At 49.6% G+C, this 22921-nt stretch overlaps 4 protein-coding genes across 4 annotated transcripts; 1 reads left to right on the plus strand and 3 right to left on the minus strand.

The window, feature by feature from the left end:
• Nucleotides 1–271: 271 nt before the first annotated feature.
• Nucleotides 272–1743, minus strand: D7B24_003337 (uncharacterized protein; the record flags this gene model as incomplete). The annotated part of the gene is made up of 4 exons (XM_028637529.1): nucleotides 272–541; nucleotides 592–669; nucleotides 917–1054; nucleotides 1105–1743. The coding sequence occupies 4 exons, from the start codon at nucleotides 1741–1743 to the stop codon at nucleotides 272–274; spliced, it is 1125 nt and encodes a 374-aa protein (XP_028490697.1).
• Nucleotides 1744–6367: 4624 nt separating this feature from the next.
• D7B24_003338 (uncharacterized protein) lies at nucleotides 6368–7215 on the plus strand (the record flags this gene model as incomplete). Its single annotated transcript, XM_028637530.1, has 2 exons — nucleotides 6368–6855; nucleotides 6903–7215. 2 exons carry the CDS (start codon nucleotides 6368–6370, stop codon nucleotides 7213–7215), a joined length of 801 nt encoding a protein of 266 aa, XP_028490698.1.
• Nucleotides 7216–9309: 2094 nt separating this feature from the next.
• On the minus strand, nucleotides 9310–9682 carry D7B24_003339 (uncharacterized protein; the record flags this gene model as incomplete). The annotated part of the gene is made up of 2 exons (XM_028637531.1): nucleotides 9310–9361; nucleotides 9441–9682. 2 exons carry the CDS (start codon nucleotides 9680–9682, stop codon nucleotides 9310–9312), a joined length of 294 nt encoding a protein of 97 aa, XP_028490699.1.
• A 10654-nt stretch (nucleotides 9683–20336) lies between these two features.
• D7B24_003340 (uncharacterized protein) lies at nucleotides 20337–22217 on the minus strand (the record flags this gene model as incomplete). The annotated part of the gene is made up of 2 exons (XM_028637532.1): nucleotides 20337–21130; nucleotides 21236–22217. The coding sequence occupies 2 exons, from the start codon at nucleotides 22215–22217 to the stop codon at nucleotides 20337–20339; spliced, it is 1776 nt and encodes a 591-aa protein (XP_028490700.1).
• Between the last annotated feature and the right edge of the window lie 704 nt (nucleotides 22218–22921).

The following is a 22921-nucleotide window of genomic DNA, read 5'->3' on the forward strand; positions in this document are numbered from 1 at the left end:
TTGCCGCTGCCTCCAAGCCTTAGCAGCCTTACCGTTGCAGGAAGTCTCTGGATGGTTTGCACGAAGGGTACGCGGATCGCTGCAGTTGAGACAGGCACAAAGCGTGAGAGCACCTCTTGCACGAGTGCACTGAACTAGGCGTTCATTCAGTCTTCTCATTAGATTCATTTGTACGCCCTTCTCACCGCGCCGAGGCTCCAAAGCCACCAGAACAAAGAAACCCAACTGTGACAAAGTAATCCTAGTCAATTCATGTTCGTCGCTCAGAAGCCTATTCCAGGTGGGAGAAGGTTGAGTCGAGCATCCTTGATCGGGAGAGGCCCATGCCGGACGAGAAGAGCTTCGTCTTGCGCATACGGACTTTACTAACCCGGCGGTCTCGGCCACGACCCTTGATGCCCTTGTTACTGTTCTTATAGATGTTGGAGAAGTACCAGAGCAGGTCGCTGTCTTCGGGCGACAACGCGTCGACGTCCGTTAGAGAGACGATCCAGTCCACAAGACGACCAATGGTGTCCCCGTGGTACTTGTTCTGGTGGTTCTGTGCAGTTCATCAGAAGAGAACCCCCTAAATTTATCGTGCCGATTTACCTTGAGGTTTCCTCGGGTCGTGAAGAGCTTGTTGCAGTTGTCGAGCTTGCAGGCGAAGGGCTTGGTCTTGTTGTGCGTCTCCGTGTGTGCGGTTAGGTTGCCGCTTTGGGCAAAGCAGGCCCCACACAAGTCGCACTCGAAAGGCCGCTCGCCTGTGTGAAGGCGGGTGTGGGTCTTGAGGTTTCCAGGCTGGGAAAATCGGCGCCCACACCCATGCCACTCGCATTTCTGGTGCGTCTTAGTATGACGCCAGGGGTGATGACGGTTCTTGAACCGTCTGGACACGGCTTATGATTGTTCAATATTGATACGAGGGAGCACTTACGTAAGGTTTGTCGCCAGTATGAGCACGCTTGTGAGTTTCCAAATGCGTGCTCTGCTGGAAGCTCTTGGCGCAGCCATCGAAGGGACAACTGTATTTCTTCGCCTTATCGGTGACCTCCTGGCTAGATTCAGTGGCAGACTAGAAGAATTTTAGTATCTCTCAATCTCGTAGTGGTGTAGAAAACAAACCGGATGGGGCGAAGATAGCCCGGTCTTGACGCTGCAGGTACCAGCCTCTGAAGAGTTGCTATTCGCGATGTGTCTCTTGTCCTTCCTCTTCTGGAGGGCCTTCATCATGACATCAACAGGAGTGGTGAAGACGATATCGTCTGCCATGACAGGCTTATTGTAGGTGATCTCCTTCGTTTTCATAGGGTCTGACGTCTTGGGAGTAATCCCAGCAGCAGAAAGGCTCTGCTGTTGACGCCGGTGTCCTTGGATGGGCTGCTGGGGAATTTGGTGCAGTATGCAGAGACCAGCGTGCTCCTTTTGGGGGCTCATGCGAGAGTAGGTCATTGCCAGGCAGCCCGCTGGCTGGTCGTACTGGCCGTAGGTGTTGTGGGCTTGGACGGGGAAGTGAGACTTGATGTTTGATACGGGTGATATACCGTAGGTGGGTCCCGTCACGTAGTCAGGGGCGATGTGAGGGGCGACGATGGCCCCAGAGGTGACAATGGTCCTCGGGTCATACTGGCTTGTGCTGGTAGCATACTGCGTCCGCTGTCTGACGTACTGAGGGAAGACAGACGGCTCCATCATAAGATATCCAGAGTCATGCTGCGGTTGCTGCTGTTGTTGCAACCAGTGGTCGTCGGGGAGCAACGTCATTGTACAAAGTACTGATGCTGTAGAATATTAGGAAAACAAGACAAGACCACAAAAGCTCTCGACTGATGATTCTCTGAGGTGCTTGTCAAAAGCCAAGGTCAAGATGGCGAACGTGGGCGAGGAGGACCACGCGCCTTATATACTCTGTTGACGAGATAGCACTCATGACGGCTTACACCATCCAGCATGACACTCAGCAACGAGAACTATAGAATACTGACAAGCACATGCCTCCGGGGATTCGGGAGATCAATGCCTAGGGAGGTGGCTCAAAGCCGATCATTGGCTAACGTCCGCAGGGGTAAGCTACCAGGCCGGCAGCCGCAACGCTTCCGCGGCCTTTCGAGGGCAACAAACCACGTCAGTCAAGCGTGTATTCAGATCGGCGCATGGTTTCTTTTCCCTAGTCTGCGTGCCTCCTTTATCAGATGAGTGCACGGGCTCTAGTTTTGCGCCAGGTCTTGTACCCCAGCTGAGGTGTTGGGTTCGGACGTGATGATCGGACCACATTTTGGACGCGTACGCGAGATCAATCAAGAAGCTCAATGATTAGCTGGCTTGACAAGCGATGGAACGAAGGCTTACAGGCGCCGTTGCAAACAAAGGTAGGCTCGCAATACGATGAAGAGAAGGAAGAAGAAGAAAGAGACATCGGGCAGTTCAGTCAATCGGGCGCGATGCAGGCCGCGGGCACCAATGTTGACATGGGCAAGCACGGGAGTCCGTATCCCGACGAGGGATGTTTCCCGACTGCTCAAGGCGAGTTTTTCCAGCTGTTGAGTGGGACGAGGTTCCGGTTAAACGAGTGCTTGCAGCCTCCATCCAATTCGTCAGCAGAAGACCAAGCGGTTTCGCATGTCGTGGGTGCAAATTGCAGAAGTCGTCGTACAAGCATGCACCTACTGATTTCCGTACTGCCCTCAGCAAAAGGAAGGCTGTCCAAGGGGGGGCTGCGCACGCTCTGGGATGGCGGAAGGCCGCCGAGCTGGTGGTGGCGATGGCGCAGCGAATGAGAAGTCATCCAACTGACACAGTGCAGGGCAATCGTAGACTTACCCATCCTTGTACGTCGTCTCTTGACTGTCCGCAGCATAGCCAGCTTCACAGGTCTTGGGGACCATATTTCCTATGGAGTGCCACGTGCCCTCTCGAGCCGATTTAGACCGAAGTCTGACTTAGTCATTGATTCGCCACTGTCGATCAAAAACCTTCGGAAAATGATTCATGCGGAGTATCACGAATCCTTATCATGATGTGGGGCAGCCTTAGATGAACCTCGAACCTTGTTTTTGATGTTACGGCTTGAAAACCTGCCTTGGCACGAACTATCATCGTGTCAGCCTTCGCACCCTTTCTTCCTTCGCAGACCTCCGTCGCCATGACTCTACGTCCTCGCCAACTCCCTATTCCACAAACCTCCGACGTCTGACGAAAGCATCGCTGCCCAACTTATTTAACATAAGTGCCGCATCCCCAATGTGGTCATGTTACCCCTCCTTACTCTGACGCGAGAAGACTCCAGCACTTGTCAACGAGTTGTCCCGAAAGCTCTTCGAATCTCCACCCGCTGAGACGCAGCAGACAAGACGAAGTTTTTACTTTCACCCTGATCAGACGTTTTAAGGCACTGATTCCTTCCACCTGAAGGTCGAAGCCCTCAATAAAGCCACGGTAGTCATGGATGTACGCAGTAAAAAGTTGTCAGATAATCATCCAAATCCTGACAAGCATGGACTACAGAACAAATTCACCTGGATCAAGTCGAATACATATGGCCCAGCCAAAGAGGACACGACTATAGAATGGAAGGGTGGAACTGGTGGTATCTGGATAGGGCCGCCAGGCAATGTCAATCGCCACCCTCAGTCTTGTGAAAAGGATGGAAGAGCTATGATTGAGGAAGGGTACTTTGTAGCCATCAATAACATGTACTGCTCCTTTAGTCCGCCTTTGACTTTGGACTAGGCCCACTGGCTAAATACATTTCCCATCAAAAACCACCCCATATCGGGAAGGAGTGTCATCTGGAGCATACTATCGAGGCCGTTTTTGTGTGGAAATACCTGCACAGCAGCAGCCGCAGCTATATGGGAAGCTTCGACTGCGTGGATGTTATTAACACCGTGGTTGAGGCTAGTGGGGTGTTTCAGACCTGCCGCTTCCGAGAGCCATGTACCAAACTTGCGTCGCAGATTCCGAATCCCGTCTGCCTTTGCCTGTGCGACCTCGTTCCCTACCTTAGTAGATAAGGAGACGAACAACTTGAAGTTCACCTCTCCGTTTCTTGGCAGACTTAGTAAGACATGCGCCGTAGTGTCTACCAGATTACCCTCCTCGGACCTCACACAACTCTCCTCTAATCCATTGAAGATGAAGGCGTTGAGGTAAAATTCAAGCAGGCCCAACTGCCCTCCACTGGCCATGAATTGGTCCAGTTCGTAGTCCCCTTCGCCGCCTCGTCGAAGCCCCTCTGTCCGATGAGTGAGGCATCGACGTTTGGGGCTACGTTCATCGTGAGAATTCTTGTTCCCATCTAGTTCGAGTGTCTGCTCAAGAGGATGCAAGGCTCCGTCCGTCGACTGGTCAACCGCAAAATCAGGCTCGCGTGGCGCGAAGTAGTCGGCTCCCTCTGGATAACATTTAATTAACCAACGGGCACTTGTAGTGGAAATGGTGATGTGGCATCCTCTATCAACGTACCATGGATAACCAAAGCTCGAATTTGCGGGTTGACCAACCTGCAGTAGAGGCCCCACTCCGTGATCCCGTCTTCTTGTCGCCTTTTGAGATTTTTTTCGAGAACCTGATCGCGGTGGCCTTCCAGTTCCTCCTCCAGAGTTTTGTCCGCCTAACATCAGTACAAACCCCACAGAGTCGTGCCATGCGACTTACCAAGCGTCAGAGAAGTGTTGCTCTCTTGGGCAGACTCTTTGATGATCTCAATGCACTTTCGAAGAACGTTCTCGGAGATCAGGATTGGCAAAGAGATCGCGCGGAAGGCCTTGTGAACATCGCAGTGCTGTTTGGCTAGTTTATCGCGAGTCTGTTTCTGCATAGAACAGGCCACGATAAAAATCTTGACATCTTGTGGACGAGGTTCACCTGCCAGCAACGGCCACACGACCGCCTGAAAGTTGCCTCCCCCGAAAACATCTTTCACAGCCACTTTGAACTTTCTGATGTAGTCAGTGAACGTCATTATCGAGGCTACCTTATCTCGCGCAAGCTTGAAGACTCCCTCTAAACTTCGGCCTCCATCATCCCAGGGCTTGTAGAATTCTTTCGCGACATGGCTCTCCATGTCCGGGCCCTTCGTGAGGTGAGGTGGAAGCAGGAAGGCGTCAATGAGACCTAGGAGGCGGAAAAGCAGAGGGGGAAAGCAGAGGGGGAAAGCAGAGGGGGAAAGCAGAGGGGGAAAGCAGAGGGGGAAAGCAGAGGGGGAAAGCAGAGGGGGAAAGCAGAGGGGGAAAGTCATAATGACTAAGCTCGTTTCATTGTGTTCCGCTTCAGCTGTGAAAGTCCCACGGCTGCGATTTGACACTAGTGCACTGCAGGAGCACACCTTGGAAACTAATTTGTACGAAAGCCAAGGAAAGCTAAACCGTGTTGGGAAGCGCCAAACCCCTGCAGCCACTCAACCCTGCGACCTGTACCTCTTGACAGGGGCTAAGCCGCCGATGGCATTAATTGGACCTCACCTTAAGCATTCACCCGTCGACTTGATGAGACAGACTATCATAGACACGCAGTCTGCCATCTAGTGCTGCAAGTCTCCTACAACGATATCCTCCGAGACACAGGAGCAGCCCCTACGCCTCCTATTGGAGAAGACACCCAGTCCGGCATTACCTCGTCATCTTTGTCACGAGCTGAGGCCTTGCAAGCTTCGGCTTCCCTTCGCTGCTGGAGTATCAGAGAACTGCCAGGTGACGTTTACCGCTGGATTGATCCGGCAGTCTGCTACAAACGCTCTATCAATGTGATCCACCTTCCCGACGAGGTTATCGACAGGTAGAGAAAGCAATCGTGAGTGGGCGAGGAGCTCGTGCCCTGACCACGACTAATCAATATAGAGGGAAACTCGGAATACTGTCCTGGAAGTGACAGAAGGGTGTCCATTGATTTGATCCAAGAGCTCCGTGATGATGTTACCTACCATATAGAGGTCATCGACAACTTCTTACAGTATATTCCACAAAAGTTGACTTATTAGAAGTGATCGAAGCGAGTGATCTGATGATTTGCAATGGACGTGAAAGCTCCGTACGTTCGTGAGGGGTAACTGGGAGAACTACCGCATTGTTTTTGGTTTTGTACAGTAATCACTTGACATTGCCGTTTAACTCTGCACACCTTCTAGGGTGATGCAGCTCCCCTGCACCGTTCTGCTGCTTCATTCGATGCATCGAGCCACCTCGAGATGCAGCTTGACTGTGCCATTGCCAAGGTCAAACGCGATGGCTCTCGTCGGTGAGCTAAATACAGAACACCCCCCGTCGGAACCTCGCGGACCGCGCCCGACATGGTTGCCTGATGCCTGATGGACTCCCAAGACCCCAAAGCAAACGAAGCTACCCCTCTGCTGGGAGGGCGGGAGAAGCGTAGCCGTCTGAATTCGAGTCAGATGCTGGCACTGCTTGTTTTCCTCTTGACTCTCGTCATCTGCATCCTGGGCCATTTCCTCCCTCTCGTCCTCCGCTTTTACACATCGACCAACGAGGCCTGGGTTGAAAGGATCACGATTGCCACTCCCTACTTCTTGGACTCTCTTTGGGATTATTCCGTGGAGTTGATCTTGGACTACACATCCTTTGAAGCCCTGAGAAAGGATGCAACCCCCACAAGTGTCACCGATATCGAAGAAGCAATCAGCCCAATGCAGAGGACCATCAGGAAATCCGACGCGCCAAATGCCTTCCTCAAGGGCTTCCTGCTGAAAGTGCCGTCAATCATCGCCATGAGCGCGATGAACCTCCGAACGCAGATTTGCTTCCTATACGCGCTGCTCATCAGCGTTCTTGTCGCAGTACTTCTCGCGATGGGCTTCTACTTGATCTTCTCTCCGCAAGCCAAAAGCACCCAGCACGCCAAGGCAGCGAGAGACGACGCAACGTAGGTCCCCATGGCTGTCCGCTTTCCAGTCGACTGACGTGAACAAGAGAAGCTGGAGACCCCGACGTTACCACGAAGCAGGATGCCTTCACCGCCACCCGGGCGTACACAACATTACTGCGCTTCGTATGGGGAGGGCTGCAAGTGCTCTTGCTCTGGCTGTCCCATCCTTATATGGATCACAAGCTTTCTATCACTTTTGGCCGCGAGCTGTATGGATTTCAATCGACGTGCGACAAGATGATGCAAAACTTTCACAGAGCCTGCAAGATCTGGCGAGCCATGCGCAAGAGGGGCTTCTGGTATACGGCTGGCACTGGGGCCAAGAACGCCTGGGCGGCGCAACGGCGCTTATCGTAGGTTTCCACCCGCGGCGGCGTGCGACACGATGCTAACGCAGTATAGGGACGAAGCGCGACTGATATCACCGGCGACGGACGCCCCAGCAGAGATCAAGAGCACCCCAAACAGGCGGAGGGTGTTCTGGACATGCGGGTGCGAGCCAATAAGAGAGTTGTCCCCGCCTTTGTTTTCAAGTTCCTGTCATCAATGCGGCTGTTTAGTTGCATGTTCATGGCCAGGTAAATCGACAGCGAGGTGTCCACGATCCGACTTGAGCTAACGGCCACACGTAAACATAGCCCGATGCTCGACTGCCTCCAACAAAGCGCTTCAAGACTCAGAGCCCCTCGTCCGCAGCCGAGATCCATCACGGGCAGGCAGCATGCCGACGAACAACGATGTCACGTCTTCGACGCTGGCGACACCCGCAGAGCAGCATACATTCGAAACAGGGGAGGCTCATGTATGCCATACGAAGGGTTCGCTTTCAATGGTTGTGAACGGGGAAGTCCCCGCGCCGCGAACTGGCCAAGTGCACGAACAAGCGGAGGGCTCAAGATAAATGTCAATACGCCATTACCCAATCAGTTGGATCACCATGCACAACGCCTCGGCTTGATGTGAGATGGGGAAATGAGATCATGGCGACAGAATGATGATTAATGTGAGGATGACTCGAAGTGATTTGCCCTTATTCCTGCCCATGCAGTATTCCCTCGACCCTCTTTCGCCCTCCACACTCAGCCTCGAGATAGGTCCATATAAATCTTGAGGGCAGGGCTGAAACTGTTCATTCCGTCTCTTCCGTTACCTCTCTATCGCATCATCGAGTTGCTATTGTCTGAAAAGACGTAGCAAGCGTTAGATTGTGGCATCAGCGTTCACAGTCCCCGAGGACTCACCAACTTCCTTCACTTTCTGCTTGTCTTTGTCAGTCACCCATCAACACCTGATAGCACGCTCCGGTTATACTAAGAGCAAGCCAACAGCTTTTCAGTCAGTTGTTACACCGACTTTGACTTCCGTACTTCATCTTTGCTATTGACTTAAAGGCGTCCTTTTCTGTCGATTTCCGGCATCGTCGTCATCCTGCGTTGTAAAAGAGCTTGAACAACACTGTCTACGTGCTTGACGTCAATTGGCCCCGGAACCTTGTGCAAAATGGTTTTCATGAGGTTTGCTTTATATCTTGATCGATGCGGAAGTATGCAACGAAATCGTTTTGCTCAACAACATAAGTGCTATGGTGTCTTCTGGGCATGGCGTCTTTGATAGGGAGCCCAAAAATGGTCGTAGGCTTGCCCAGGGGGGTTGGTTATGTGTTTCGGCATGAGGACAACTCGACGTGCTATTTGACCTCAAAGGTTGATTACATAGACGATAATAGTCTTGATGATCTTAGTATCGAGGTGGCGCACGAAGGAGTGGTAGAGATATCAGTTGCACCCGTGGCAAACCAGGGGGCAGCACGGACGATGGCCGACCCTAACATGGCTCGAGCTGGCCATCAACAAGCAACCCTTAGACTGGTAAAGGATTGCTTTGCAGGCAGTGATGTTGGGTCGTCGCCTGAGGCGGGTGTCATTTGGTGATTGAGCCACCATCATGAGGCGTGGTCTCGAATAAACCCATCATAAAGATCTGGGCGCACGCTGCTTAGCCCAGAACCCAGAACCAGTGCGAGGCAAAGGATTTCCTGGCTTCAATCTGGTACTGTGCAGGGGAGAATCAAAGTGGAGGTACGATTCGGGACGTACCGTGCACTGGACCCGAATTGAACGCGGTGTAACACCTTGATGAGGCTGAATTTGGCGTTTCCGAAGTACTTCGAGATCGTCGAAGGTAACCCCATGTGCTGCTCAAGACGGAGGCCCCTCTTACTAAATTCCAACAACGGCCATGCGACTCCAGTTCTCTCGGCTCCAGCCGACCTGTGCACCATTCTGCTTGGCTTGCCCACAGGAACCGGGTGGCCACTACAGGTGTGTCTAATGCCATGACGCGTTTGTGCTATGAAGAAGCATGGGAAGATACTGACCTGGAGTTCCATTACTCACAGTCCCTCTCTAGATTTAATTACATGGAGGCCTTTCTGCGGCTTTTATTTCATCTTCACATCTTGCACAGCATTGCGAGCTGGTTTAGAATAGATGAAGAGTCACGACTGGAACTCTGAGACAGTAAGGCGGATATTTGCTCCAAATGTTCAACTGCAGGTTCACAAAAACCCCAGTTGTACAAACTAATAATCACAATGACCGCAATATCCACACGCCTTGTCACAAGCCGTGAAGTCTTTGACCGAGTCATGCTCAGAGACGTCATAGTCATATCGATCTTCATCGCTGTCGTAGCTCCACCAATGTGCTTTGTCGTCGCTTTCCAGATCGCCTCTCGCACTCTCCGGCTCTGAACCAACCGCAATTTCCAGACCTTGAAGGATTAGTTGTCTGTAAGACTCAAAATCACTCTTCCTTGAAAGCATTACATAAAGAACCTCGACCAGACAGTCTCGACCGGTTGGCATGCTGGACCCTTTCTGAGGGACTTCGTCAAGAGCTGCCATAGCCACATCCTGCAGCCCGTTTTTTTGATTAGCAGACACTGGGTCGTCAGCGGTATGGCAGTCAAGGAGAAATCCTAATATTTCAGGCCCTACAAGACATTCTCTCCACAAGTCGCCCAAATCTACCCGGACATCTATGTCTGAGGATAGAATTGTTGTTTGAAGCGTGTCGAATGCGAGAACTCCGATGACTTTGCCTGTGCCACCAGGCTTTGGCTGACGCGAATGAAGGGCAGCAAGAATCAGATTCATTGGTGAATGGTCGGTTTTTGTCGGTGAAAATACACCTGAGTCAGGTTTTCCATCGCCTCCACCCGAAGACCCCCTTGCACACGACGATGACTCTGCGGCAACCTGGCCCAGTCTGAGTGTTGCGGGGGGTGGCAAAGTGGGACGTGGAAAACCCCCCGTAGAAGGACAAACGGCTGGGTGCTCTTTTGGAAGTCTTAGATGGAGGTCGATGTCCCTCGAGGGTCTGGCGAGGGTGGCTCGCCAATGGGGGGAGTTGATAGGAGACTTTTGGTAGAGGTTCAGCTCATAGAACTTGTTGTGAATGCCACATCTGAAATTTTTGTATCTTGAAACCTGATGTGAATTTCCAGCTGCGGACGGTTGGGGGCATGACATCGTGACGTACGAATTGACCTTCTCAAAGTTTGCTTGTAGAAGCTGCTCCTCTTGTATCTCCGCATATTCCCTGTTGGAACCGAGCGAGACAAAATAACGAAGGGACTCTAGCGGACCGTAGTTAATCTGGCGGACCAGCTGGATGGAATAGGAAGCTTCCAGGCAGGCTTCTCTTCTGTGAATGCCATCTTTCTGTTCGTTGGCCCAGGCGAGAAAGCCCGAGAACTTCGCCTCGTGGTCGAGGGATTGAGGTCGATATGGTTGAATAGCGACACAGCAGAATATGGCAGAATCTATGATCAAGAGCACCTGGGTATTAAAAGACACCAAAGGTTTCGCATGAGGGAAGAGGGGGATACTTAAGTGGCTTGGGTTCACACGGAAAACAGACGACGTCTACCTAACGTCATTACATCGCCTTGGTCGTAGCTTGATGCGTGGCTTCCGATAGCTCATGCTTATATCCAATGACGGGCAGGACGGCACGGAACTTTGTAGAACAGGATGGTGGGGCACTGCCTTGGGCACATTTCATACGACCAACCACAACAGAGACTGGATTCAGCTAAATGGTGAGCCCCAGGAGGGTGTTGGGCATTCGATCTTGGTGCAGATACAACACCTGGGCGCAGAAATATATCTTGGTGCCCGGCCTTCAGATTGATCAGATGCGAGCACACCGACACGGCCCATACTGCACTGAGATCGAGGCTGTGGCATATCTGTCAACTCCCTTGTCTAGATTTGATCCCGCTCTGCTTGCTCTCGGTTAGGTTTGGTGGAGACCAACTCGACTGGTTGACTTAATCGTTTCTGTGAAGTGTCCAGATCTGGGCCGTGAGGAGGCGCTAGGCGGCACCAGGCTCACATTTCGGCTTGTATGGCCCGTGCTCAAAGAGATCGTGACGATACACCTCCAGCTTCTCCCCGCATGCCCCTCCAATGCCGATCTGCCGGTTTCTCTCGCCACTGGGTACGTCATTCCCACCTCATGTTTAGGTGTCGGCCAGAGTGATTCGTAGGAGCTCTCTTCACAGTGTCTTCCCTTGCGGCGCATTATGAGGTAGACGCCTGCGTCATACTGGCCGTTGTTTAGTGGTTTGAGATTGAGTAACTATAACATCATATCGATAATTTTACGGTATGAGGTAGAGGAGAGTACTTCGTTACAACATTGCATTATGTCTGGTATAACATCGCAGAGCGATCACTACAAAGCACGCATAACTCGTTGCAGTGCTACTGTACCATATGGACAACAGGCAAGTGATCCTGAGGGCACGGGCTTTATTGTACCAGAGGCCTCCAATAGACTACCCTTTTGATTGGTCCGCAGCTGTGTCTTGCTGTACTCTGGAGCAGCGGGAAGACTAGTCCGAGCTGCTGCCTGGCCGTCCGTCTTCGAACCTCCCCCACTTCTTCGGCGCATTCATTTGATACTCTTGCAAGATCTTCGCAACATTCTCAGCTCATTTTGAAATGCTTGACCCTTTCGGAATTATCGGTGTTGTTGTCGTGGCCGGCCAGATCATCTCGACCGTCGCCAATTTCGGGCTGGACTGGAAACACGCCCCAGCTGATACCAAGTCCCTCCTGGTCGCGGTTGGGGCTCTGAAAACGGTGCTTTCCGAGACGAATATGAATATGCTTCTCAACGATGACTTTAAGGATGTCTTCCACGGTCGGCATTCCACGCTCCTTTCGCAGCTTGGAGATACCGTGCCGGTCACAGACACCAGCATGCTGGTATCAGCATGCAAGAAAGAGCTAGAGATCCTCCTCGAGGACTTGCAGAAGCGAGTCCAGGGTCATCGAATTGGCTGGAAAAGGATGAAAGGAGCATTCCTAGCGAAGAAGACTAAAGAAGCGGTCCAAAACCTTCATCGACAGTCAAACCTTGAACACATTGATGGATATGGATGCCCTTGCAATCGGTGTAAGCATCCACAAGGAAGTCAGAGAGGCAAGAAGAGAACAGCAGGGTTGGCATGCAGACAAGGAGTGCAAGGCCATCATCGATTGGCTCACTATGATTGATTATGGCCCTAAGCAGAGCGATTTCATTGCAAGGAGGCAAGGAGGCACTGGACAGTGGCTTCTGAGCTCGATGGAATATAGGGAATGGAGCGAGACTGCGGACCAGACTCTATTCTGTCCGGGAATCCCTGGAGCCGGGAAGACGATTATCACATCGATCGTGGTTGACGACCTTTGCACACGATACACGAGCAATGAGCATGTTGGCATTGCATATATTTATTGCGACTTCCAGCGGCAACAGGAGCAAAAGGTTGGAGAACTCCTCATGAGTCTCCTAAAGCAGCTGACGCAACGCCGGTCATCATTGCCGGAGTGTGTGAAGTTTCTCCACGATGAACACTGGCGTAAGCGGACGCGGCCGTCATTTGATGAAATCTCGAGAACCCTCCGTCGTGTTGCAGATTCTTACTCGAGAACTTTCATCATTGTTGATGCACTTGACGAATGCCAACAAAACGACGGCTGTCGCGCGAGATTCTTAACCGAGCTTTTCAATCTCCAGGCCGAATGCGGAGCAAACATTTTCGCAACTTCCAGGTGTATCCCAGAAATTACTGAAAGATTCAGTGCCAGCACAAGATTGGAAATTCGGGCCAATGACGAGGATGTGCGCAGGTATTTAGACGGCCGAATACTGCAATCCAGACGGACATCGCTAGAAAAATGTCGTGAGGAGATAAGAAATGGGATCACGGAGGTTTCTGATGGAATGTAAGCGTTTCAGTACCCTCCTAACAGGCCGCATGATTGAACATTTGCTAGGTTCCTCCTTGCGCACCTTCATTTCGAATCCGTCAGCAAAAAGAAAACAACTCGAAGTATAAAAGGCGCATTAAAAAGTCTCCTGACTGGACTAGAGGCGTACAATCAAGTCTACGAAGAAGCTTGGGTGCGAATCACTGAATCTGATACCGAGTCACAGGACCTTGCGAAGAAGGTTCTCTCATGGATCACGTGTGCAAAAAGACAACTCACAACGTCGGAAATCCAACATGCACTGGCTATACAAGAGGGTGACTCTGAACTTGAAGAAGAGGGTATCCCATCTGTCTCGGACATGGTCTCGGTCTGTGTTGGAATGGTTGAAACCGATGAAGAGAGCGGCATCATCCGATTAGTTCATCGCACAGCGCAAGAGTACTTCCAGCGGATTCTTCCAAATGCGGAGACCGACATCGCTAAAGCCTGCCTTACCTATCTTTCATTTGGCAGCTTTAGGAACGGATTCTGTCCGACAGGTCAAGACGTACGAGACCAGCAGCTGTTGGACCCGTTCTTCGAATACGCGGCACAAAATTGGGTCCTCCACGCTCGCTCCGCCTCATCTGACGTACAACCGCTTATTTCTACTTTTTTGTCATCTGGGTCAAAGGTTCCAAGTAGTTGTCTGCTCTGGGCGGTGAAGAACCAGCAAGAGCTCATCGCAGAATGGCTGTTAGAACGACGCGTCGACACGAATGTCCGCGACGCCGATTGGAAGACTCCATTGCATCATGCTGTTATTCACGGCTGGAAAAAATGTGTTCAGCTCCTCCTAAGCTATGAAGCGACCAAACTGTCGAATTTGACCACGGACATCAACAACATGACCCCCATTCACTACACTGTCGCAAAAGCAAACGGAGAAATTGCGCAGGTCTTGCTCGATGCTGGAGTATCAGTCGACAGTCTAGTGAAAAGGAGGATCTGGCTGGCAACATGCCAAGATGGCAAGCTCACCTATGCACCAAATAGCAATCTATGTTGCTGCCAGGGTGGGTTCAACGCTCCGCAAGGGCTCACAGCTTTGCACTATGCGGCCTTGACAGGGAGTGCTCAGATGACAAGATATTTCCTCGACCACGGTGCCAACCCAAATGCGGTCTCCGAGTGTGGCGAAACGCCTCTGCATCTCGCAGTCAGGCAAGACATCCACGATTGGAAACGGCCATTTGGCAAACGAGACGATTGGAATAATCCAGACTTAAGAATCGAAGTTTTGCTTGATTTGATAGATCATGGCACTGATGACGAGGAAGAATACTCTAAGATAATGAGAATCATCAACAAGGACAGGGTCGACATTATCGATGCCCTCCTCAACCACCCGGATATCGACGTAAATACCAGAGATACACATGGCGCGACTCTCCTGCACTGCGTTCCTTATGGGAATAGGGGGTCTCAATCTATCCTCGAGAGGCTGCTTGAGAAAAATGTCAAAATGTCCCAACGTGATTCGAAGGGTCGGACGCCATTGCATCTGGCCTGTTTGGCGAGAGATGTGACGTCTATTACGGCTCTGATCAAACATGGCGCAAGTGTAATGGACCTGGACGAAGGGGGTCTCAACACGCTCCACTGCGCAGCGCGGAGTGGAGACGGGGAAACCATCCAACTTCTGCTTGACTTTGTCACGGATGGAAGTTCCATGATACTTGCGACTGCGAGAGATAGGCATGATCGAAATGCACTACATCATCTACTTGGTAGGCACGATGGCGTTAGCATAGACGCTGTTCGGTCTCTCTTGTCGAGCAGCGTTGGCATCAACGACCTTGACGACCGTGGTTACTCACCGCTAGCGGTATACCTAGCCAAATCCTCCTTCCCATTAGGAAAGGCGCAAGTAGTGCGACTTCTCTTTGAACGAGGCGCTGACGCTTCGTTCAAGAGTCCTAAGGCGGGGTTTACACTGGGCCATCTATCTGCCAAATCCTTTCGACTTGATGAAGAACTCCTCTCCGTTTTGGCGAGCTCTGGCGTCGATCTCCACATGAAAGATGCCACAGGCCGCACGGTTTTGCATCACGCAGCGATGGCAGGTTCTCTTACCGAGGACGCCTTGGAATTTCTTTACAATGACATGGGTCTATCAAGAGGCTCTCGCGATAGTCTCGGGCTGACACCATTGGATCACGCGATTGAGATGAGAAAGAAAGACCGTCATCGAGACACGTTTGATCGAGATCGGTGGTTAAGAACAGAGGAGATCTTACGTCACCGCTAGATAGCACTGTAGCTGTATTCAAAGTAATCAGCCCCGGACAAATTAGGTATCAAGCTTGCCTCTGAGGGTTATCTGGCAAGGGGCTTGACTATATTGCCTCTTGAAATAGACACTTTGCTATCGCCATCATCTGGTAGAGCGGTAGCTGGTGTTCTTTCACCCCTGCCACAAGGGAGGTTCGTCGTGGAAAAGCTAGAAGAAAGGCCGCGAAACGAAACGAATCTGTTTCCAACCAAGATATTGGCTATGCGTCGGGTAGATGGGACTGGCTTGTTTCTCTACAGGTCTAGAATATCCTTCATCCATTTCGACTGGTCAATGTGCAGTGTTTACTTGCCATACAACGGCAGCTTCTGACAACTCCAATTTTGCTTGGCCACATCCCAAAAAGAATGCCCTTCATGAAGGAGGCTCCAAGTTATATGGCGCTTCTGGCACTTCAATCAAACTCAAATTTGAAGAAGGCTTAGTCCCGTCGCCGGTGAACGAATCAAGATGCAAGAGAGAGAGAGCCGTTGGTAAAGGAGTGGGTAACGATGAAGTCAACAATTCACGCTTCTGAGCTCCTTCACAGCGTCTGGATTGGTGTTAAAGTGCGGCTATGTGATTTCGGAACAATTGGATCTAGTCCAAAGTAGTGAGCAGATACTCAACATTCAAGTGGACAGCGCTGCACGCACTTGTAGTTTGACCCAGTAGAAGGGGCAAAGGCTCTGACGCAAGTGCGTTGGTCGTTGGGGAAAGATCTACGTTCAGAGCAACCCAAAGTCGAGAGCCAGGCAACAGCTTTATATCCCGTCGCGAGGCTGACGGCATGCTGTCCAGAGTCATGCCATTCATATCGTCTCCGAATGTGTCCGCAACTATGCAATGTAACCCAAATAATCCGTCAGGACTTGGACGGCCGACGCAGGCCGCCGGACGGGGTAGAATATCAACCGCCAAAGACCAGAGTTGGGCCCAGTTGCATACAAGCAGACAAATCCTGCATCATTTATTGGCCATTGACCACATGTAGTACTGTATGCACGTCCAGCACACAACTGGAACGCCTTCACAACTTCCTGAGGCTCGGCTCCCGGATGACCTGACCAGAAGGACCGCGTGTGTGCTTATGAATCAGATAAGAGCTGAATACGTTGCTGGCATGGTGCGGGCCCGATGACGACCTTGAGGCCCAATTTAGGACCTGGAATGATAGGTAAACATATTGGCGAAATCTCTCGCGGAGTTCATCGCCTGCTAAGCGAAGTATCCTTGGTTTTATGGCAAGATGTTCAATCGCGAAGCAGACAATGGTGAATTATGGAAACGAGACAGTGGCCATTTACAGATGCAGGGGTAAAACCTCAAGTCCGAGCAATTAGAAGGCGAGCGATCGGCCGCATCTTGGAAAGGCATGGCAAGGTGCATTAGGAATGACGTAGGACGGTGACCCGGACATAATCAATAAAGCTCATTCTGTCGGTGATACCGGTAGTGGAGGCGTTAACGGAGCGCGATATTAAGACTCTGAACTAGTCTTTTTTGCGTGTACAGTAGCGGGTGATTTGAGCGTCCGCCTAGGCAAATATTAACACATCTTTAAGCCTAAGAAGTAGGGTCTTATAGTGTGATATATGAAAGGTGTATTACTGGAATAAACGCCGGTCTAGATTAAGGCTATCCGTATAGGGCTACGACTATCTGGAATATAAAGGACGTAGATGACTAATTGCTATAATGATAGTGATAATAGAATAAGTTAGATAGATACTATATTAACGGGCGAGCTACCTCGATAATCCTTATCCTCTAGCCACTTAAAATACTATTTTCGCCTCGTTTAACGTTACCGTAGTAGTCCCTTATTAACTAAATACTACTATCGAGCTACTAAAGAATAGGACGATTTATAGTACCGGAACCCTAGTATAACGTAATCTTTATATATATAGAATCCTCCGCTATAATACGTCTTATAAGAAAGGCCCGTTCTACGAGATATAGTAAGCGTATAGATATTATATTATACTTGCTGGGTATTAAATAGGGTCTATTCTATAATTATAGGAGGATTATCTCTATCTATAAATATATCTTTCTCTACTATATAACGAAGTAAAACTAGAAGAACGTCGGCGTAGTCGTTATAATACGTTTACTATATTAGACTATAATTAAAAGAATCTTAATCGTTTAGCGTACTATTATTATTCGATAATAATATAATAGTAATATTAGCGTAGCTATTTCGTATCGTAGTAGAGAGTAGTATTAAATTATATTAATCCTCTACTATCTTATTAATATTAGGATCTACGAGTAAAACGCGAACTATATTAATATACCCGTACTTCGCGGCTAAGAAGAGTAGTATACGGCCTAATGAATCGAGACGCTAGACGTCTGCCCCCTTATCTAAGAGTAGCTAGATAATCTCGACGTTACCTCTAATTAAGGCGGCCTATAGAGCGTTACTATACTTACTGCTCTATATATTAACGTCTACCCCTTATCTAAGAGTAGCTAGGTAATCTCGACGTTACCTCTAATTAAGGCGGTATATAGAGTATTACTATATTTACTACTCTACGCAGTAACGTCCGCCCCTTTATTTAAGAGTAGCTAGATAATCTCTACGTAACCTTCGTATAAAGTAGTATATAGAGCGTTACTATACTCGCTACCCTATACGTTAGTATCTACCCCCTTATCTAAGAGTAGCTAGATAATCTCGACTTTACCTTCGTATAAGGCGGCCTATATAGCGTTACTATACTCGCTACTCTATATATTAACGTTCGCCCCCTTATCTAAGAGTAGCTAGATAATCTCGACGTTACCTCTAATTAAGGCGGTATATAGAGTATTACTATATTTACCGCCCTATACGTTAACGTCCGCCCCCTTATTTAAGAGTAGCTAGATAATCTCTACGTAACCTTCGTATAAGGCGGCCTATATAGCGTTACTATACTCGCTACCCTATATATTAACGTTTACCCTATTATCTAAGAGTAACTAGATAATCTCGATTTTACCTTCGTATAAGGCGGCCTATATAGTATTACCGTACTCGCCGCCCTATATATTAACGTTCGCCCCCTTATCTAAGAGTAGCTAGATAATCTCGATATTACTTCTAATTAAGGCGGTATATAGAGTATTACTATACTTACCGCCCTATACGTTAGCGTCTACCCCCTTATCTAAGAGTAGCTAGGTAATCTCGATATTACCTCTAATTAAGGCGGTATATAGAGTATTACTATACTTACTGCCCTACGTATTAGCGTCTGCCCCTTTATCTAAGAGTAGCTAGGTAATCTCGACGTTACCTCTAATTAAGGTAGTATATAGAGTATTACTATACTCGCCGCTCTACGTATTAGCGTCTACCCCCTTATCTAAGAGTAGCTAGGTAATCTTAATATTACCTCTAATTAAGGTAGCCTATATAGCGTTACTATACTCGCCGCCCTACGTATTAACGTTCGCCCCCTTATCTAAGAGTAGCTGGATAATCTCGACTTTACCTTCGTATAAAGCGGCCTATAGAGTATTATTATACTTACCGCCCTATGCGTTAGCGTCCGCCCCCTTATTTAAGAGTAGCTAGATAATCTCTATATAACCTTCGTATAAGGCGGCCTATATAGTATTACCGTACTCACCGCTCTACGTATTAACGTTCGCTCTATTATCTAAGAGTAGCTAGGTAATCTTAACGTTACCTCTAATTAAGGCGGCCTATAGAGCGTTACTATATTTACCGCTTTATACGTTAACGTCCGCCCCCTTATTTAAGAGTAGCTAGATAATCTCTATATAACCTTCGTATAAGGTAGTATATAGAGCGTTACCGTATTCGCTACCCTTATATAAGGGCCTATATAGGCCGCTATTATACTAGAGACCCTATATATTAACGTCCGCCCCCTTATCTAAGAATAGTTAGATAATATCGACGTAGCTATTTTAAGCTACCTAAGTTAGTATCGTCCTACTATTACTATCTACTTCGTCGATTATTATTATATATATTAATATTAGCTCCGCTAATATATTATTATATCCGTTTAGCGCTACGAGATACCCTAGTTTAATACGATATCGACTATCGTAACGATAGTTAGCCGTCTAGAATATTAATACCTAGGACTTAAATATTTTTAATTAAGTATTATATAGCTTTAATATACGGTTTAGTAACCTATCGTCTAAGGAGTCTATAGCCTTTAAATACGCTAGCTAGTTTACTAAAGTATAGTCTAATAAGGGGAAGTCCCCGAAATTAGCTATACGTCTTAATCCCTACTCGTATTCCCGCTAACCTTTATCTTAAATATCGGAAAAGAGAAGGTATTAAACGTAGATCTTTATTATAACTGTATAGGAATCTAGCTTATAAAAAGTATATTTCTAGCGATCGATAGTCCGTTATTTACGGGGCCCCTTTCTTATAAAGAACTCCTTCGCCGTTTAGTGGATTAAGTAGACCTAGGTATCCCTAATAAAAACGAAGAGACCGTAAAGCGCCCGAATACGCGTTTTTAGATACTTACTATTAAGATTAAGTTCCTCGTATTATAAAGTACCTCTTAAGTCTATAGCTAATTAAAACGCTATATCTATCTCCTTTAGCGAGAGCGGCCGTCGAGCGCCTATAATAATATAAAGTAAGATTTCGACTTCCTCTTCCTAACTATAACTATATCTACTTAGAATCTTCTCGTATACGTCCTCTACCTTTAATAGAAGCGTATCGATCTTTCTAAGTAACGAAATCTTAGTCCGTTTATTACTCTATTTAAGCTCTACCTAGACGAGATATAGCTAAAGGTACGTCTAGTATAGCGTTAATAGTAGCTTCTCTTATAGTATATTACGTAGATCTTATTCTAGGAGAAAGTTATTAGTAGCCGTCTATATTTTCTATCGGATAACTAGATTAATCTCTTCGCTAATATTAGCGTTATTCTCCTCGCTAGCTAGCCGAATCGAAGGCAGGTCCCGGGGAATATAACTAAAACCGAACTTAATATTATAGTATACGCGACTCGTAATAAGGAATCTTAATTGTGACGTCCTTCCTGATAATGGGGAGCGGCTGATATGAAAGTCCGTCACCAGCCGAATGAGCTTTAGTCGACCGTCTTCGTAGCATTCGTCCAACGCGTCCAGAACGCAAGTCACAGCATTCGCAGACTCATCCGTAGCGGCCATTAACAGGATGCGCCACAGTTCGTCCACCTCATTCTGTAGCTTCGCTCCATTCTTCTCGAAGGCACTGGCCGCGTGCCGCAGGAGCTGTGGCTGGCTACTAAAGAGTTGGTGAAGGATAGCGCACAGAGCCGTTGCGAGGCTGTCTTGTTCCTCGTTGTCTTTGAAGAAGAAGTGACACACCGTGTGATCGCTTGTGCTCCGAAGCTCGTTGTCAATAAGAGACCTCGCCAGTACGGATTTGCCGCAACCAGGGTCGGCGGAGATCCAGAGGAGGTCGTCGCAGGCATTGTGTTGCCACTGCACGTACTTTGGATGCTCTAATACCCATTTGCACGTGCCTAGAGCCCGATCAGGGTTGATGTTCTTGAAGTCTTCGTACTTGGAGGTTTTGAAAGTGCGGTGGCACTTGACCTGCTTCTTATTCTCATATCGGACATCTTGTTTGCGCGTATGCTGAGAAATGGCCTCGTTCGTGTTATTCACAAGGACTTGGAGCACGGGGTCTATTTCGACCGATCAGCAAATTCAGTGTATTATGATTGGACTGATCTGTCGACACCACGAACGACACCCATCCACTGTGTTCTCCCGGAATCACCTGGACTCACCTGAGACTAGCTGAGGGATGGCCCTCTCTAGGAGAACACGTTCGGGGGGGATGACCGAAAGGAGCTCCTTTGCGAACGCTGCCGCCGCCGCCGCTGCATAACCCTGCCACGCCTTGTTCTTGTGCGTATCGGCATAGTCGCAGATGCCGCGGATTACGAGACACGGGAAGTCCTGCATCAGCCCGGCCGCCTCCATCTCGAAGCAAAGAACCCCGAAATCCCTACTCAGCCGGTCTCGTGTGCTTGCATTTTTGATCACTAGGTTGCCTGAGGCGATGGTGCCGTAGTGGACCACCGTATCGGTGTCATCCCTGGCGTCCCGTTGAACGGCCCTCGTACCATCGCATTGTTCGCACCCAGAATCATCGCTGGCATGCTCGTATTCTGCCTGGAACAGACAGTCGTTCGACTCGCCTTGGAAACTGAATGCCTTTTTCATTTTCGGATATTTCTGGAGGCTCTCGGACAGGAACTCGGGGACGCGGCTGTCTACTGTAAGATGGTCGGCCTGGAGACGACCCAAGGCGTTCAACAAGATCTTAGGCGGCGTGTTGAGCGATCCAGTCCGTTCAAAGTGGCCTTCCCGCCCATCCATCCCTCGGTCGTACTGCACCACACCTCCAGTCGTCCCAGACGGCTGGCTGACGACGATGTCGCCCAGCCGAATGTCATGGCGTGACGATGGAGCACCACCACCGATTCCCACCATCAAGCCGAAGCGGAGCGACTTGAAGGTACGCAGCATGTCTTTAGCGACTGTGGCCGCAGGCGTCGTTCCGAAAACCCCGGCGGGCAGGCAGGCGATGACAACGTTGTGTCCCTGAACCCGGCCAAGGAGATAGATGTTATGGTCAGCCGGCGCCTGCTCGGATAGGTTTGGGTGGGTCTCGTCGAGCATTCCCTTGGCGGCGGCCATCTCCAACGGAAGTGCGCACACCCAACCCACTGTGTAATCATCCGCATTGCATTGTTCATCTGACATGACGGGTATAGTATGGAGTAGGCGTTCAATCGTGGATGGTAAGTGTTGATGTGCGTGATCGTGCGGTCGATTCTCGGCGGGTGGGAAGCGTTTCGGCTGTAGATGGCGGCAGTAGAGGGGAAAAGCAGTTTTCTGTTCCTCCACGGACCAGAGAGAAGAGGTTTGTGCCGTTTTGGGTGCCACGAATCTGTTCGCGTCGCGTCAGGAATACATAGGCTCTCAGGGTGGCATGCCAGAGGGTGCAGAGCTGGTTTGCCGAATGTATAGGTTGGGTGGCAGACTAAAATCAGAGGTTCCTAGTCGAAAACTGTAGCCTGGTCGGGCTGGTGCTGAGTATTAAGGGCAATCGTCGCGGTGCACACTATTTGTGTTGGGTGGCTCAGCGACCGCAGGCGCCCGCGTTGACCAACGACCAGTCGTGACGACTGTATGCCAAGCGAGCGCCCACCAATAGTTGCGCAACACGACTTACCGCCCGGGCAGATCTATTCTGGGGCGTACGTTCTGCGGGATAACAGGCTGGTGTGGTCGACTTTGTGGTGGGGAGTGGATGCGGCTGGTCGATCAGAGTCGATTTAAGTAAATGCGAGCAGAAAATGGCGGATGCGGGCGACAGGCCGACGAACGCACAATTAGGCTGTGGTTTCAAACCTAGGGAAGACGCAGGTGGCGCTGCAAATGGCGTACTGGGTCAAGGAGACCAA

Source organism: Verticillium nonalfalfae, assembly GCF_003724135.2.
Source record: "Verticillium nonalfalfae strain VnAa140/NRRL 66861 chromosome Unknown scaffold_193, whole genome shotgun sequence".
In the NCBI taxonomy this organism is placed as follows: domain Eukaryota; kingdom Fungi; phylum Ascomycota; class Sordariomycetes; order Glomerellales; family Plectosphaerellaceae; genus Verticillium; species Verticillium nonalfalfae.